Here is a 17369-nt window from a genome sequence, read left to right on the forward strand (position 1 = left end):
AGTAAATGGTAAATGGTAAATGGCCTGCATTTGTATAGCGCTTTTCTAGTCCATGGGACCCCAAAGCGCTTTACACTACATTCAGTCATCCACCCATTCACACACACATTCACACACTGGCGATAGCAAGCTACATTGTAGCCACAGCTGCCCTGGGGCGCACTGACAGAGGCGAGGCTGCCGGACACAGGCGCCACCGGGCCCTCTGACCACCACCAGTAGGCAAACACGGGGTTAGTATCTTGCCCAAGGATATTTGGCATGCAGCCAGGATGCAGCCTGGGATCGAACCACCGACCTTCTGATTAGTGGCTGACCTGCTCACCTTGTGCTTTTGGGCACTCCAGTGATGTTGCAGCTCTGAAATATGGCCAAACTGGTGGCAAGTGGCATCTTGGCAGCTGCACGCTTGACTTTTCTCAGTTCATGGGCAGTTATTTTGCGCCTTGGTTTGTCCACACGCTTCTTGCGACCCTGTTGACTATTTTGAATGAAACGCTTGATTGGTCGATGATCACGCTTCAGAAGCTTTGCAATTTTGAGACTGCTGCATCCCTCTGCAAGATATCTCAGTATTTTAGACTTTTCTGAGCCTGTCAAGTCCTTCTTTTGACCCATTTTGCCAAAGGAAAGGACGTTGCCTAATAATTATGCACACCTGATATAGGGTGTTGATGTCATCAGACCACACCCCTTCTCATTACAGAGATGCACATCACCTAATATGCTTAATTGGTAGTAGGCTTTCGAGCCTATACAGCTTGGAGTAAGACAACATGCATGAAGAGGATGATGTGGACAAAATACTCATTTGCCTAATAATTCTGCACTCCCTGTAGTTTGGTTTTCTTTCCCCATCAGGCTACAATGAAAATCTGGCAGAGGTGATGGGATTACAATCACCAAAGCCAGGGCTAATAATTTCTTCAGCAACTTCTTCAGTCTGAAAGAGGTTAAAATATTACACAACATCCTTTTTTTAAGCAAGTCACTACAGTCTGAAGAGGCCACTTGGATGAGTGCCGAAACGTTTTGCTCACTGAAAATGCTGCGTCCAGATGAACAGAATCAACTGTTGGGTACCTGAGCAGCTGTCTAAATCATAAATACATTCGTATTTTAATATAATAAAACCTAAGAATAAATATATGAAGAAGATGGATCTACACTCTCTGGTTTATAGAGTTAAATTATATGTAATGAGTCACTATTGGATCTGACTTAGAAACCGAGTGATACTGTATGCTCATGCTGTAGTGACTTGCATAAAAAAGAATGTTGTGTAATATTTTAACCTCTTTATGCTGCAGTATAAAGCACCTTGAGATGACTATTGTTGTCAACTAATGCTATATGTATAGGATTATTGTCTATTTTACACCAAATTGGACCTTCATTTGCAAAAATGAGTATTATACTGTTTTACCTAAGATTTGAAATTAGCTCAACTTTGAAAGAGCATAAGGTCGTCATTGGAGTGTTTTTACTAAGATCATAAATCACTTTAGAAGAGAATAATTTTCCCATAGACTTTAGTTAGAAAAGTCTCCCCTGGCCACTGGAAGGAATGCAAGTTTCAGGCAATTACACGTTGCTGAATGCTATGTGCGTTGTTTATATGTGGAACTTGTTTGTATTAGAACTTGGAAAAGCCTAAATTTCTCACGTTTGAAAACATAAAATTATTCTCTGTTTGCCTTTTTTTGTTTCAAAAGTACTGAAATCAAACAAATGTGTTAATTTTCTTTTGTTGCAATTCTTGCACTTGATCCTGGCTATGCTAAATGTCTACCATCATTGGGTGCTAAAGTTGTTTGGGTGCTGGAGCTGATGGCTTTCATACTTGAGTAGAAGAATAAGTGCTGAAGGCTTCACACACGCGCGATTAGCATCACTAAAATGATTTTGGAGTTGAGTGAAATTCAGAGGGTAATTTGGTTTTCTTTCCCCATCAGGCTACAATGAAAATCTGGCAGAGGTGATGGGATTACAATCACTGAAGCCACAGATAATCATTTCAATTAGAGGACTCTCTCAAGGAAAACTCAGCCCGGTAGTGGAGCGCTTATATGTATCCATAAAATAAATCATTTTTATGTACCCGTAATAGGCTTACACTATGAAATGTGAGAGCACGGCTCAACCACTTTCTTCTCTATATAGACCGTCTCTGCTCAGCTAACCTTTCTTTCCCTTTGATGTGGCTGAATAAAGGAAGGAGAAAGAAAACAAAATGATTTGCCTTCATCTCTAAATCTGTGCTGGACTCTTGTTTAAAACCTCTTCTCCCTCTCTACAGGTCGGCTTCTTGAAGACACAGCACCGGTATGAAATAGTGTTCACCCTGCCTGAGATCCCAGCTCTGGGTAAAAATGTGTGTCCAGCGCCGCTACCCGGTCCACACCTCCGGATCACTGATATCACACCGGCACAAGAGGGTGAGGTCACGAGCGATGGAAAAACAAAAAACAGTTTTCCATTAAAATTGTGAAAAGTAATAATAATGTAAATTTGTAATTACGTTCAAATGATCAATGCCTGTCTGTGTCGCATCTTTTGACTGATGACTTTGAGCTAAACTAGGTCACTGGTTTGGGATTTGTCCATCATGATCAGTCTTATGTAACATGTTAGCTTAATGATTACTGAAAAAGTCAAAAATGGGAAAATCATTTTTCATGTAGTGCAGTCTTTATGTCAGATGTGATTATTTTAGATTCGCTTTAGGTAATAAAACCAAATCAGTAGTAACAGATTAGTGAATATAGCATAAGGACTGCACAACAGGCTGGCCTAAAGTCTAATATGTTAGTACCAATGCTGTGGTTTTATACTCCTATTGCTTTTAAAACCATAATATCATCTTCTTTTTCTTTGTTTGGCTGATCCCTTTAGGAGTCGTATGATGCCCTGTTAGCCTGTGCGCTGCTATACAAAGCTTTGTAGCCTCTCCAGAGTACATCGCACAAGGTTTACATTGTGTTGTCTGTTTTTGGAGGACTGCAGGCGAGTGTACCTCTGTAGCCTCTGCATTGGTTGAACTCCCATGATCCCTCTCTCTGAGAGCTAACAGAGACAAAAGCAGGAGCATAAATCCGGCTTTAGTCAGTGACCAGACTCTGTAATATTGTCAGACTTACCGGCGTTTAATAAGCAGATGCTAAGAAGAAAAAACCATAATAACAACACAGAGTAGCGTTACTAGAATGATCTGCATGCAGGCTGCTATTGACGTTAGTTGTACCTTTATCATTATTCTAACTACAAAATGTGTTGCAATAAAAACAGAGGCTTGGCTACAGAAGAAATGTTTGTAGATTAGATGAGTTATCATACGTTCTGTAATTTGGGAGCAGAGCAGTTACTACAGTTGCAATAATCTCAATTAAATGGAGGAAATGTCTTCCACTAACAGCTCACATGTATGTTGCCTGAGAGGTGAAATACAGGCTAAAAACTCAATTAAATGCTTATCTAAAGCTGTGAGATAAGCTGGTACATGTTGATAGTTATTTTGTTAAACTAATCAGCTGCCATCCTTCAGCCCTCACTTTCAGTGACACGAAGCCCTGTTCTTTCCCAGTCAGTATATGTAAAACAAGCTGCATTTGCAGTTTACAGTCATTAGTTTCCTGTTTAAACTGTGAGTCAGGCAGACCTTTTGTGGTATAAAGGTCATTGGTACTGTGTTTACAATACATTTGGGTCATTTTATATCAAAATCTCATAAAAAAAAAAAGTTCCCAACTGAACACCTCAGACTATGATCATATTAGAAAACTGCTTTGAGGAATCATGGCTCGAAGATGACCTGATATCAAAATGTAGGGAAAATGAGACATTTCATATTCTGTAACACGTTTTCACTGACCAACTATCTCACCTATCTCCAGTGAATGATCACAAGACAGGTAAACCATCCAGGGCACCAATGCTGAGGTTTTATACTCTTTGTTGTCATAGACATTAAATTGCTAGTAACACCATGCTTCTTCTTCTTCTTCGGCCGATTCCTTTTAGGGAATTGCCACAGTGGATCATCTTCCTCCACCTCACCTTGTCAACACCAACCCTCTGCATGTCCTTCACTACATCCAGGAACCTCAACTGTTGTCTTCCTTTCTTCCTGCCTGCCTGCTCCATCTTCAACACCCTTTGTCCGATATATCCTCTGTCTCTGCTCTGCACATATGCAAACATCTCAGTCTTGTCTCTCTAACTTTGCCACCAAACTGCCTGAGCCATCCCTCTGATGCACTCATTTCTAATCTTGTCCATTCTTGTCACTCCCAGTGAAAATCTTACATCTGCTTTCTGCCACCTCCACCTCGGCTAATGTTGATCTGCAAAATGATCCACTGTGCAGTTCCAACTGGAAATCGACTGATTGGCAACAGCATTAAAAAACAGATTATAATTCATCGTAACTCAACATTATTGACGCAGTGTGTTGACAGAGAACATAATAAAAGGCAGAAACATCCAAAAAAGGGCTTTGACTGTCCTTCAAGAACCCTCAAGAACTATTCCAACTTGAAGACATTACAAGAAAGCTGCCTCAGAGAGTTCGGACTGTGTTGAAGGATAGTGGCAGTCATATTTTTCGAAAGCATAGCTAAGCTAAAAAGTAAGTAACTCGGCAGCACAGTCACAGGCTGCAGAGTTCCAGATGGCTGAGGATTACAGCAGCAGACAGTTCAGCTCATGTCAGCACAGAGATCCTTCTTTGAAAAAAAAAAAAATAAATCATAGGAACAGATCTGACTTTCAGACGCTTTCCTGTGTTTCTCTGTGTTCCTGCCGCCCGTCATGCCGCAATAGTCGGTAAACCCTAAACATCTGCCACCTGTGTGGGCTAAAAAAAGACATTTTTTAACTGCTAGCATGAACGTGAGCTTCTCCTGGCCAATAAAACAGCTGAAATGGGTCAGAGGTTTCTGGGAGTCATGCCAACTGCATGCCTGTAATTGAAGCAGGTTACTGACCTTTACTTTCAGTTTATCGTCACACCCTTTATATTACTCTCAGCCTGATTATGTTAACAGGTGTGCTACTATGTTTGTCTTGTGTGTGTGCGCGTGTGTGTGTGTATATATTCATGTGCTTATCAGTCAGTTGTGTTTGTTTTTTTTCCATCCTGTTGACATTTTGTTCTGGATTGTCTGACACTCGAATTATCCTTATGAAAAACATCTCACGCAGAGACGATAAAGTAGAGATGTGCGTGCGTTAGTAAAACGTGCCAATAAAGAGGAAACTTACTCTCTTTTCTGTCTTTGTTGCTATTTTTTTTGTCCTGCATGTCTCTCCAGGAGGTCTGAAGATAACGTGCGAGTACATAACCCAGCACGAGGGAGTTCTGTGTGAGGAGGTGAGGCTGCTGAGCGAGACCAACGACGACGTCTGCGTCAGAGTTAAAGTTCACGCCAGAGTCATGGGTAAGGTTGTGTTTAACAACATATATGTGATAATATAATCTTGTCTGCTTCTTCTGTATAAATAGTTACAAATACACCACATTGTATCCTATAAAAGACCTTTTTCTTTTTTTTATAGCTGAGGCATTGTGTAGTTGATTGATTTTTCAGTCATTACCATACGACTACCTATGCCCGTGAGACTTTCTATTATAAAACCATTAATCATTTGGGAACTTATTAAACTGAAATGACTGGAAGGCTTCCATAGATTAGTTGCTAAGGCTCATGAAACCTCGAAGGAAGGCCAAAGACGATTTACCTCATTAAGTGTAGAGGACAAACTGACCAGGAGCCATTTGGTTTAGTTTTTATCACTTAATTTGATTAATAAAATTTCATAAACTTGTGGAAACAAATCATACATTTTCCACAGGTTTTCTAAAATCTGAAGTGGTTCTTAAAAGTGTTTTTTTTTGTTTGTTTGTTCCTCCATGTCTTCTTACATGAGGTAAAATACATAAATACCTGATTAACTTATTGATAAATGATTTATTTGATAATTAATATATAATTGGTAGTTCTCCCAGACTGTTAAATGACCTATAAAGTTAAATGATCAAACTACATAACATCAGAATTTGCCCTCACTGACCGCTTCATTGAGTACACCTGTTCAAGGACGCATCAATGAAAGCGCCTACTCAGCGAGTCACATTGCAGCAGCTCGATGCTTTTATCCATGTAGACATGACCTTTGGGATGTGGTGGAACAGGAGATTCACATCATGGATGTGCGGCAGCTGTGTGACGCTGTCATGTCAACATGGACCAAAATCTCGGAGGAATGTTTCCGGCACTTTGTTGAATCATGAAGAATTAAAGCAATGTTGAAGGTAAAAAGAGGGCCAACGCGGTTCTAGTAAGGTGTACCTAATAAAGTGTCCTGTGAGTGTATTTTCATTATATTTTACTTTTTAATTTATAAATGATCAGTCATTTCTTCTTTGGTTTTAAAGGGAGAACTAACAGATAATCCCAAAGGTCGCTTGTTTCTGGTGTGCTGCTGCCACCTGCTGGTTACTTTGAATTTTTGGGTCTGAATAACTTTTAAAACAACAACCAAAGTAAGTCACAATGAACCACTAAAAAAGAAAGGCTAAATTTTTTTGTGGTCAAATTTTTTAAAATAATAAAAACAAAAATGTTCAGAAATACTAACCGAAAAATCATTTTAAAAAGTCCCCTTTTCTGTGGTGAGGGATACGACAGAAACAATATGGCTCTTGTAATCCATAAATCTTTTGTTCTGCTCTGTCCTGCTGCGCGGAGGCTGTAATAATAAATTTGCATCCTCCTCTTCAATCCATGTCAGTGAGACTGAATTAGTCTGTGGCGTTTCTCTCAGCAGATGGAGAATTAGTTAAAGAATTAGTTAAAGGGGGTGCGCAGTGTGTTTTTCCATCTGTGTCTGTGTAAATATAGCAGAACGTGGTGTGTGTGTGTGTGTGTGTGTGTGTGTGTGTGTGTGTGTGTGTGTGTGTGTGTGTGTGTGTGTGTGTGTGTGTGTGTGGTACTTGCGTAGTTGAGGATGAATGATGGCTGTGTTGTTTAGTGTTTATTTTTATCCTCATAATGTGGCCTGAACATCTGTTCAGATGTTTGTGTGTAACTGAGTCCTGGATGAAAACCAGATCAATGGATTAAACTCTACGTCAGCTGTACCGCTCACATCAGATCAGTGACGGAGTATAATACAACTCAGCTGCAGGCTGAGCCTTTAGTCTTGTATAAATACACATGGTTGTTATCCGATGTATAGTTAATTATTATATATCCAGTGAGGCTGATAGGAAGCGTCCTAATGGTAGTTTTTAGTTAGTTATTAAAATGTAAAAAGTGATTTTATCTTGTAGGGAAACTGTAATAGACATTCCCAATATTTTAATCTAATTTGATGAAAGCTTGAACTGCTAGTTATTTTTATGTTCATCTATTCTTAAGGTGGTCGTTTGTTGGAGCCCATATACGTTATTTCTTAATACCTTAAAAAAACGGTGTATCCAAAACAGTATGGTAAAAAGAATCACCTGATGTCAAAGTGCTTTAAGTCTTTAGCCACTCACCGGTGACGATCAAAACATGTACTGTTAGAAAGCAGATTAGTGAGTTTCACATGTTGCAAGTAGGTAAGATAACAATAGGAGTGGCTGCAGACAAGCTCGCAAACGTGTGGGAGTAGTTTGATCTGGGACTCTCCACCATTTGACCCTTTGAACTGAAGAAGCTTCTCAGATGAGAGGTGAAACGTCTTCAAGCAACTTAAAGAAGTCCAGACGCTTTTCTTTCCAAGGTCCTTAGACTATGATGGCCTGGATGAGTAGTTTAGTTATTTCATGGACATATATCGTGTGTCCAGAGGGGAAGGGGATGTGTTACTTGTGAAAATTTTAAGCTTTGTAACTGTACATTCAGCTGTGTATTTTAAAGTCTACGACAGACTTCTGGCAGTAATTTTGGCAGTATTAGGGCTGGGGGGAAAAAAAATTAAAGAAATTGCATTGGCCGGGAATCGAACCCGGGCCTCCCGCGTGGCAGGCGAGAATTCTACCACTGAACCACCAATGCGTTGCTGCATGTGTATCCTGCAGTCACGAAAAAAAGCATGCGCCTGCTGCTGCAGGGTGGGGGGAGGGACTGTGGAGAAGTAGAGTAGATGCCTCAGGGGAGAAGGAGGAGGGGGGTGAAAAAGGGGGCTGCCTCTCTTAAAGGAGCCGCTCGGTCTGTGTCTCTCACACCGTGTGCACATCGTGGATTATATACATGAGTTTGAGACCGATGCCTGAGCTTTTTAAAGCCAAGTGCTCACAGGTCATGTTTCCACTTCTAAATGCTCTACAACAAGACTTAAAGGAAGGAAAATATGTCACTCTCTTTTTTGCCTGTTTGCTCAAATACTTTGATGTTGTGAAACACTGTTCATAATGTGCAAAGGTGTGGCTGGAATAGGCTGACGATGTTTTATTGTTATTGCACCAGAACATGCCATCAAAGGTTATTGTCAGATTGTAATGTAGCTCCAAATAACTGACTCCTGTCAGACATTTCCAGTGCCTGACTTTCAGTGGTTGTGTCTAGCTGAAGGGTTTCAAATTGATTTAGTTCATGGACCACATTCGATTCAGTTCTGCTTTATTTAAACAGCACCAATTCACAGTGACAATCACTTCAAGGCACTTTATATTTTAAGGTACAGACACTACAGTATTAGAGAGGAAACCCCAGCAATCACACAGTCCTGTATGAGGGAGCACTTGGCAATAGTGGGAAGGGAGATTAAACAGGAAGAGATATCAGAAAGAAAAAGTTATAGATATCCAATGTTTCTTTAATTTGAGCGAGAAATAAAATTTGTTACTTTTAGGTCATTCAGGCTTCGTGCTGGGACAGCCACTCTCATAACGCCATCCACTCTAAACTAACAGCACAAGGCTTCCTGGTACTAGAACGTCCAGAAATTCGGACTTGTTTCTCTGCAGATTTTAGACTCTGCAGCCATCTAGTGGCCGGATATCGACTCTTATGCTCAATCACAAAGAGCCGCCTCCACGTCTAAAAGCCTTAAAGTTCATATTTAAAATTTGTAGTTTTTATGTGCAGACCAGTTTCATGCCTGAACACTGGGCCATATAGTACTACATGATCAAAGGTCTTTTTACTTTTTTCAAATGTAAATTTCCCACATAACTATTGACTTATCACATTTAGGTTTGTAAAGAAAGCTACAAGAGTCTTGAATATGTGCAGGATCAGAATCTGTATTTATTTTGTTTTAAATTAACATTTAGATTATTTAGTTTCATTAAATGCCTCTTACAGTAAATTCAGGCTAGTGAAGCAGGTTATTTCCCAGCATGCCCTTAGCAGTCGACAGCCTTGATTAATCTCTCATTACAGTTCATATTGTAATGTAAGAATCGCGCTGATTAGAGTAACGATTTCTTTTTGTCTCTCTGCCTCTTGTCCAGATCGTCACCATGGTACCCCCATGCTGCTGGAAGGCGTTCGCTGCATCGGTCCGGAGCTCGAGTACGACTCTGAGCAGAGTGACTGGCAGGGATTTGACTAAATGTCAGCCTTCTGTTCCCAGTTGTTTCACACATCCACAAACGCCTACAGAAGTTCACACACCTGCCATCTTCACAGATAGAAAAAGAAACAGAAACCTCCTGAGCTGCCCGTTAATACACACACACACACACACTATTAGTGCCACGGGCTGTGCAGCTTTTCCACCTCTGGTGTGATTCACTGTTCACTGGACCTCAGAAATGGTTTTCATCCTGAGACGTGAAAAACATTCCTCAGCTCTGACCTTCACTCTGAAGGAACATGTAATTAAGTCCTCTTGCTTTTCTGTCTTCAACTGTTGTGCTTTCCTTGTTCATCCGTTAGAGGGCAGCGTCTGCCTGTAAATCAGCACAGCCTCACAACTACTTGTGGTTCAGTTTTAGTCTTTTTCTGATGTGCAAAGCCCGCCTGGATTCATAGAGTTAGGAGTAAACAAGGGCTCATTTACGACTTCAAAAGCTTGACCCTAAATTAAGGCTCTAATCTGCGCAATTCAGGGAGGACGAGAGCGAATTAGGAACATTGTTTAACATGCAATACCTCTGTGTGACTATCAGGGGTGCTAAAGAACTCTGCATCCGTTACTGCTCCAATCTCAAGGCCATCTTTTACCAGTTGTGCTGCAGTGTTCTCTATTTAAAGGAAGACCTAAATATAAAATGTGTCTGCATCTTCAGTGTTCATGTTAAACCCATCTCAGCAGGTATACCTAATATTTCTGTTGTATTTGAACCAACCTGCCCCAAACATTTCACTTTCCCCAGTCTGCCTTTCAAAATAAAACATAGGCTTGTTTCAGTAGGTGAGGAATGAATGTACAGCTGCCACACTGGAGGGAGGGGAAAGTGATGCTTCAGTACCTGCTCTCCTGCTATCTGGCACTGATCTGCTGGCATATGTCAGGATTTTCTAAGCTGGTTTTCACTCTGTGTGATAGGTGTGTGTACTTTAAAAGCTCCTTCTCGTTCTTTTTTGGGGTCCTTAGGACCAAGTAAAGCGCTATACAAATACAGACCATTTACCATTTAAGAGGAGCTGACATCAAAATCTGACGTTTACCTCTCGTGTTTTAAGTCTCGTCTTTTCTTTTTCTTCTTCTTCTTTTTGTTGTTGTTGTTGCTGAGCTACAGATGCTGTTGACTCACCAGTTTTCCCCAAATTAAAAACAAATGTGTAACCAAAACAAGATCGAATCAAATATTCGGTGTACGTGTGCATAGCCTGTAGTTGTTTTAAGGGTGTTAAACTGGGGTGAAAGAATTGGCTGATGAATTTGTTTAAATATTGTTGTTATATTATTATCGAATAATCATTTTAAAAACATTTTCATTATTTTATCCCAAACTTTTCCCTGGACCAACATCTCCTGCCCATGTGTAGACCCTTAAAGCAGTGCTTTAACACACACTGACCACCATCCTTTGGTATTTAAGTCTCTGAGGGGCTTTTTCCTTTCAGCTATTCAAGCTCCAATCTCTTGCTTTAATCCATGAAGCCTTCAGAAAAGTGCCTTTCATCGCCACATCCCGTTTGTCTCTTAACTCCCCGTTGTTCATCCGTCTGCATCCTGTCACCCGAGCAGTTTTCAGGTTTAGCCAGTGTTAGTCCGAGCCACCCAGGACTCAAACATCTGGGGTCATAAACCGGAAGCACCTAAACTTTGGAAGTTTGCAGGTTTCAAACCACTACTTCCACCACCTCTCTGTCCCAGCGCCGTCTTCACAGTGCAACTGCAGATCAGAGGGAGCTCTGCTAACTTAAATTTGTGCTTAAAAGATCAAGTGCCATGATCTGGCTGCACTGCCGTCTCTTTATAATCTCCTCTGAAAGAAGTCCTAACATCTCCTTCCTGCTGGTTAATGTTCATGTTTTTGTTGTTACTCGTTCTGTTGTTGGTTGCATTCAGCCTTAAAGAATTCAATTTAGCGTGTAATTTTTTTTCTTATTATTAGACCACGCGCACTGGGTATAGTAAAGATTGGATAGATTATTTTGATGTTTGTTTGTGCACGATAGGTCAGAGATCCATCTTAGTGTAAAGCTGAAGTGCTCGATAGGTTTCAGGAATGTAGCAGTTTATTTGTTGCTCCCGGTATGTTTGATTTGTATTTTTAATGTTGAAAATGGATTAAAAAAAATGTATATGTTTGAGTCTGGCTGCTCTTTGTGTCCGCTGTCAGTGCATTTCAAGGATGCTTGGTGGCAGTCTCCACTGTCACTGCACAACAGATATCCTGCAGAAAGTCTATTCAGTCTTTTACACAAAGTATTTCTTTATTTGACTTCAGTGGATAGGAAAAAAAAAGTTTTTTACCCTCTAAAAAATTTAGATGAATTGTGAAGTCTTCACTTGATTTAGGGTTACTTTATGTTCTCGACATTACAGGATCTTTGTGGAGAAAAGTTTCGCATGAGACTGAACACAAAATGTACTTGTAACCGGTTCATGGAAGCTTTACAAGAATTCAGTTCATGTTTCTGTCCAACACACAAACCTCATGACATCCTCCTCTTAGTCAGATTTAGTGATTTACTGTAAATGTCCCAAACAGTACAGACTACACTCCTTTTCTTTTTCTTGGATCATGATCTAGAATTATAATAATATTTTTGTCTGTGTTCAATTATAATTTTAATTGAATACATGGGATTACAAAGGTTGAAGAAAAAGTCTCATCCACCTCATATTTCCATATATGTCTGTCAGGACTGAGAATCAGAGAAACTTTATTAATCCTAGAGCAGCATGCACCCACACAACAGACAACACAGCAATCCTATTAAATGAAGTGTAGAAGTAGAAATATAAATAATATAAATATATATATTTTTAGAGAGAGACTTTATCTCAACATCTACAGGCAGGCTGTGCACACACAACAACAAAAGTTCTCATCGTGTTCAGGTTTAGTTGTTTAACAACCTGCAGGCCTGCATCAAAATTATAACCGGGACGATGTGCCATTACTCCCGATTCTTGAGTTTACGCTCCGCTTTAAAACTTCCACACTGGAATTTCTCCTATAAATAAATCAATAAATAAAAGCGGACGCAGCACCGTGAGAAAGCAGGAGAGGATGTTGTGGATTCTCTCCTTTATTCCTCTCCAGCTCGTTTCCAAACATTATATAACCAATCTTAAATAACCGCCGCTCTTGCAACTGCGTAATGTCGCAGTTTCAAAGGTCGCAACCCTCCCACAAACGTCCACACAACACCAAACTGACGCATTTCTAATTTGCTTACGTTTGACCTTCAGATTTGTTTTCTTCTCATCAGTTGATGGGCGGCTTTGGGGACAAAAACAAAGAAAAGAAAAGTTTGAAGAAAGTCCGCAGTGTTCAGATCACAGAGGTCTCTGCGCTCCTGGGACCCTCTGTAGTCCTGAACTAAACCCGGATTCGCCAGCCCCGATGCTGCCGCATCAAACTAAAAATCATTTAAAAAAGAAAAAAAAAAAAAAGGACAAACAGCCGTTTGACCTAAGACTGAGATCACAGCTCGCTTTTAACTTTTTCTTTCTCTGAAAAAAAAAGTAGTCTGGGGGAAAATGCAGAGCTGCACGGATCTGCATTTAAACTAATAACCTTGTGATTTTCTACTTTCTTGTTTTCTTTGTCATTTGAGACTCCTCCTGTTGTTAAAGTGAACTCATGTCTTTGAATAATGACGTGCACAAAAGCAGGAGTCAGTAGCTCTTTAAATACTCGGTGAGGAGACAGAAGCACAACTAACATAACTTTAGTAGTTTTCATATGTGGTCACGTTTGGACCAGTGTAAGCAGCAGCGGTGTTTGGATCCCGTGGAAGAAACCAAAAGGCAACATGTATGAGGACACCAGACAAGCGCTCTGAATTATCACATTGATAATTTTCTGTGTGTTTCTAATAAATGCTGTAAAACTCTAATAATAATAATTTAAATTCATTATTAGTTAAACTCATTTAATTTCAAGTGAAATTCTAATTTAAAACATTACCACAACGATAGTGTAGTTTGTGTAACTTTGAAGTGTGGCGTTATATTCAAAAGTTTTCCTTCCGTTTAAAAAAATATTGATTTTTCTTCTTTCTTTTCTTTTTGTTGTTGCATATTTTAAACGGGGAGAACTGAATCTAAAATTGAAATTTGTGTATTTCTCATGCTTATTATTATATTCAGTAGTCCACGGGCAAAAAAATAAATAAAATAAGAAGATTTTAGAGCAGTAATCGCGCATTTCAATACCAACACGAAATCATATTTATAAAAAGGTACATTTCGTTCAAACAGTTTGACCTTAGAGCCACACAGAAGGCTACTTTGTCTACAGAGCGTCACTCCACAGGTTTTATTTGGCGGGTCTTTTCCTCCCGGGACTGAACCTGGGATTTTTTGTGTAAACCACCACACTGTGGACCACTTGTTAAAGTTAGTTTCCTCCACTTTGTACGTAAAAACTTTGTAGAGAAACCTTCAACGGGCCAGAGCTCCTCTGCGTCCGTTTTAACGAGCAGCAGCATTCACACACACTGCACGCGCACATTTACCGAACAAACAGGAACTCCGTGGAGGCTCGTGTGTGACATCTAACGCACTTTGTTTGTGGTTTTTTTGTTTTGTTTTGTTTTTTGTTTTAAAAGAGTTTCTAAGAGGCTCGTGCAGCCTTTTATGTCCTCGTTTGAAATCTTCCAGTGGGAGACTTTTCCCCTTTAAATTGTGATAAAAACTTCACTTGTTTTTTATATTCACATAGCTGTGTTTGGCATGGCTCCACAGAGGCAACACTCAGGTTTGCTCATTAAATGAAGTTAAAGTGAAAACTCTAACAATTCTAATAAAAATCGTTACATGGATTCTTACACGTGGACATGTTTGCGCAGAGCTTGTGTGAGATGTGTGCCCTCCCACTGACCTCCGGGATTACAGTAATCTCTGTTGATTGATCTGATTGATCAGATTCATCTCCACGAGGCCGCAATCCGCACACGGGGTGGCGGTGGTGGTGGTGGTGGGGGCGCAGATGAGGCAGTCGGTGAATGACGCAAATAAAGCGTTTTTTTCTTTTGGCCTTTGGGCACGAGCTTTTCCAAACAGTGCGCAGGTCTGGGTGGCTGTAAACACCGGTATCATGTGACGCAGAATATGCGCTTTGATTTAATGTAAGTGAGATTTCAGGAGATTAAATTTGGATCTCACCATGATGATACTAAAAAACAAAAGTGGGGGAAATTTGTTGTTGTTGTTGTTGTTGTTGTTGTTTTTTCAGGATAAACCTGAACTCAGATCAGCACAGCATAAGGAAAAAAACTTTCTAAAAAAAGATTATTGTTATTATTATGCATTATTTTATACTTCCAATGCGATAGCGACATTTAATGAATAGTGACGAGTGCAGACTATAAAATGAAGCGCAAAAGGAAAGTTTAAGAAAGTCAGTATGTTGGAAAAAAAACAAACATCTTAACTGAAATTACGAATGAGGGCACTTAGAATAAAAACATTACACAGAACCACTTCGGTATTAAACGCGTGTAAATTGATGCTGTATTAACATATAAAAAGCATCCAAATGTTTCTTAAATGTACACCAGCATTTAAGTGCTTCCCTATATCGCCACAGTAAATGTTTTTGATATGAAGCATTTAAGGTGAAACAAAACACTTTATCGCCTGTTTGTTTTGGGGCATCTTTTGAAGAGGACCGATCTGTTTACTATTGCACAAATTCAGCCGTGTCTTTTAATTTCATGCAACCACTGTTTGTGCACGTTCACTGTTTATTAACAACACAGGGTTGTCCCCGTCTTGATCTCTCTATCATGCATGTGTCCATCCATCTAACGCTCTCTAAAAAGCCTAAACAAGCAGGTGTGTCAGTCGGCAGCCAGGCCTGAATGGAAGTACTGGGGTACAATTAGGCATCAAATGTAGCAGCCAATAAATAAATAAATAATCTGTACTTGTTAACATATTAGAAACATGAAAATGTTTCCTAAAAACACCCAAAGAAATCAAGCTATGAGGAGTCTTCAGAAAATTGAATATGGAGGGAAAAATCTGTTTTTTGGAGGGCAAAAACATTGGAGACAACGAGGAAGAAGGTGTGTGTGTGTGTGTGTGTGTCGCTGTGCAGCAGCAGCAATCAGTCCCCTCTTGTCTCTCCGCAGAGTGCAGCGTCTGATTGACAGTTTCTATTCATACTCTGTGAGATTAGGCCAGCTGAAAGGAGTAACGACCCATGGCTGTGCGCAGTAATTACGGCTTCGGATAAGAAAAATAAGAAAAAACACACACGGCAAAACTATAATTATATAATCCCATTCAAAATGCCCCCCTTTTTCCGCGCTGTTTTCAGACACGTTTCACCTGTAAAGAGGAAATTCCATCCAATGTTTCAGTTGCGCCCGCGACTGAAATTATCTCACAATCACAACAAACTACCGGCTGCACCATCAACATCAAGCTGGCAGAAGAAAATAGACCGGTGAAAAGATGACTCCGCGCATATACAGTGGGCGCTGGCAATGAGCCGCTTTATCTCCAATGGAAAACAAATTGTAACCTCACTTTGTGCTGCTTCATCTCAGTGCTTGTGACAGATTTGTGTGTTAACAGCGTGCAGTGTGCTTACCATCCATATCATAAACAAAAGACCAGACAATTCTGTGCAGGCTAAGGGGGTGGACAAAATAACCGGAACGCCTATTCAGACAGTTGGTTTAACTCTTTGGTCATTTTCAGAGTGGAGATTGTGACACTATGGCACCGGATTAAATTTTCAAAACACGTGTTTTGCTGCTGTTGCATCCATCCTCAGGATACAGCTGCTTTTGGCTGGAAGCTAAAAATCCAATCTCTGAACTAAAGCTATGCAGATAAAATATTTTGTAGATACCACACATTTAAAAAATACATGTATTTTATTTATTTATTTAGCTATGAGCTTTGTTTTTTATTTATTTTTTTACAAAATTATGGCCTCATCACAACAACATTCAGGGGCACAACAACTTTCTCAGAAAAAAATCCAACTCAGTTTTTGAGGTTCTGCGTATTGAAGCGACTCTGTCCTCAACGCACAGCACAGTCTAGTAATATAGAAATTTATTTAATGGCCCCAAATCATGATTTCGGTTTTAAAAAACGACTAGTATCGTAATATTTTGATTTCAATAAGAAAAAGGGAACTCGAAGGTTCATGTGAATGAAGAATAGATTTAGAAACGCTCACAGCATGCGAGCAGGGCAGGGGGCTTTCTGTTTATTCCCAATATGTGGCAAAGACCGATAAGAACATCCAGGATTTAATAAGCAGGAAATTAAGCATATATTTTACTGCACAGCTCAAATATATATATATATATATATATATTTTTTTTTTTCCTGGTGTTAAGAGGCTTCCATTGAGAATTGCTAGTGCCTCTGATCGAGTGAGGGAAAAAAATCGAGCTAAACTGAGACATATTGAGAATAATTCAGGCTTTACCTTACTGGGTCAGAACTGTTCATTGTGCATCTGCACTCATTGTTTTTCTGGACCGCAGTGAGGAGCTCAGAGTTCAGCCGTACAACAACACAAAAACACACATAAAAAGTCAGAGCTGGTGCTGATGCTGTAGGGAAACCCGTGCATTGCTTCTTCGGGCTGTTTCCAGAGAAATACTGCAGGAAAAAAAATAATCGTCTCATATCTCTGTGCCTGATCGCAGTCCACAGCGCCGCTTATCCTCTAGTGAAAACATGCCCTGCCGGTGGACCAATGGGAGAGCGACTCTGTGCGGGCAGGAAATGACGTCTGGTTCCTGCCTCTGTAAAGTGCACCGTGTCACCACAAATGC

The 17369-nt window shown here is 40.0% G+C and overlaps 1 protein-coding gene across 2 annotated transcripts in view; it reads left to right on the plus strand.

Annotated features, from left to right (window-relative positions):
• The window catches only part of adisspb (adipose secreted signaling protein b), a 52790-nt gene extending 41086 nt beyond the window's left edge, over window positions 1-11704 (plus strand). For both annotated transcript variants that reach the window (XM_080898689.1, XM_080898688.1), the window contains exons 4-6: window positions 2300-2438; window positions 5313-5438; window positions 9446-11704. In XM_080898689.1, the coding sequence (XP_080754815.1) occupies window positions 2300-2438; window positions 5313-5438; window positions 9446-9546 (366 nt within the window). In that variant the 3' untranslated portion in view covers window positions 9547-11704. The remainder of the gene's footprint in view (window positions 1-2299; window positions 2439-5312; window positions 5439-9445) is intronic.
• The last annotated feature ends 5665 nt before the right edge of the window (window positions 11705-17369 follow it).

This window comes from Rhamphochromis sp. 'chilingali' (assembly GCF_963969265.1).
Source record: "Rhamphochromis sp. 'chilingali' genome assembly, chromosome: 1".
In the NCBI taxonomy this organism is placed as follows: Eukaryota; Metazoa; Chordata; class Actinopteri; order Cichliformes; family Cichlidae; genus Rhamphochromis; species Rhamphochromis sp. 'chilingali'.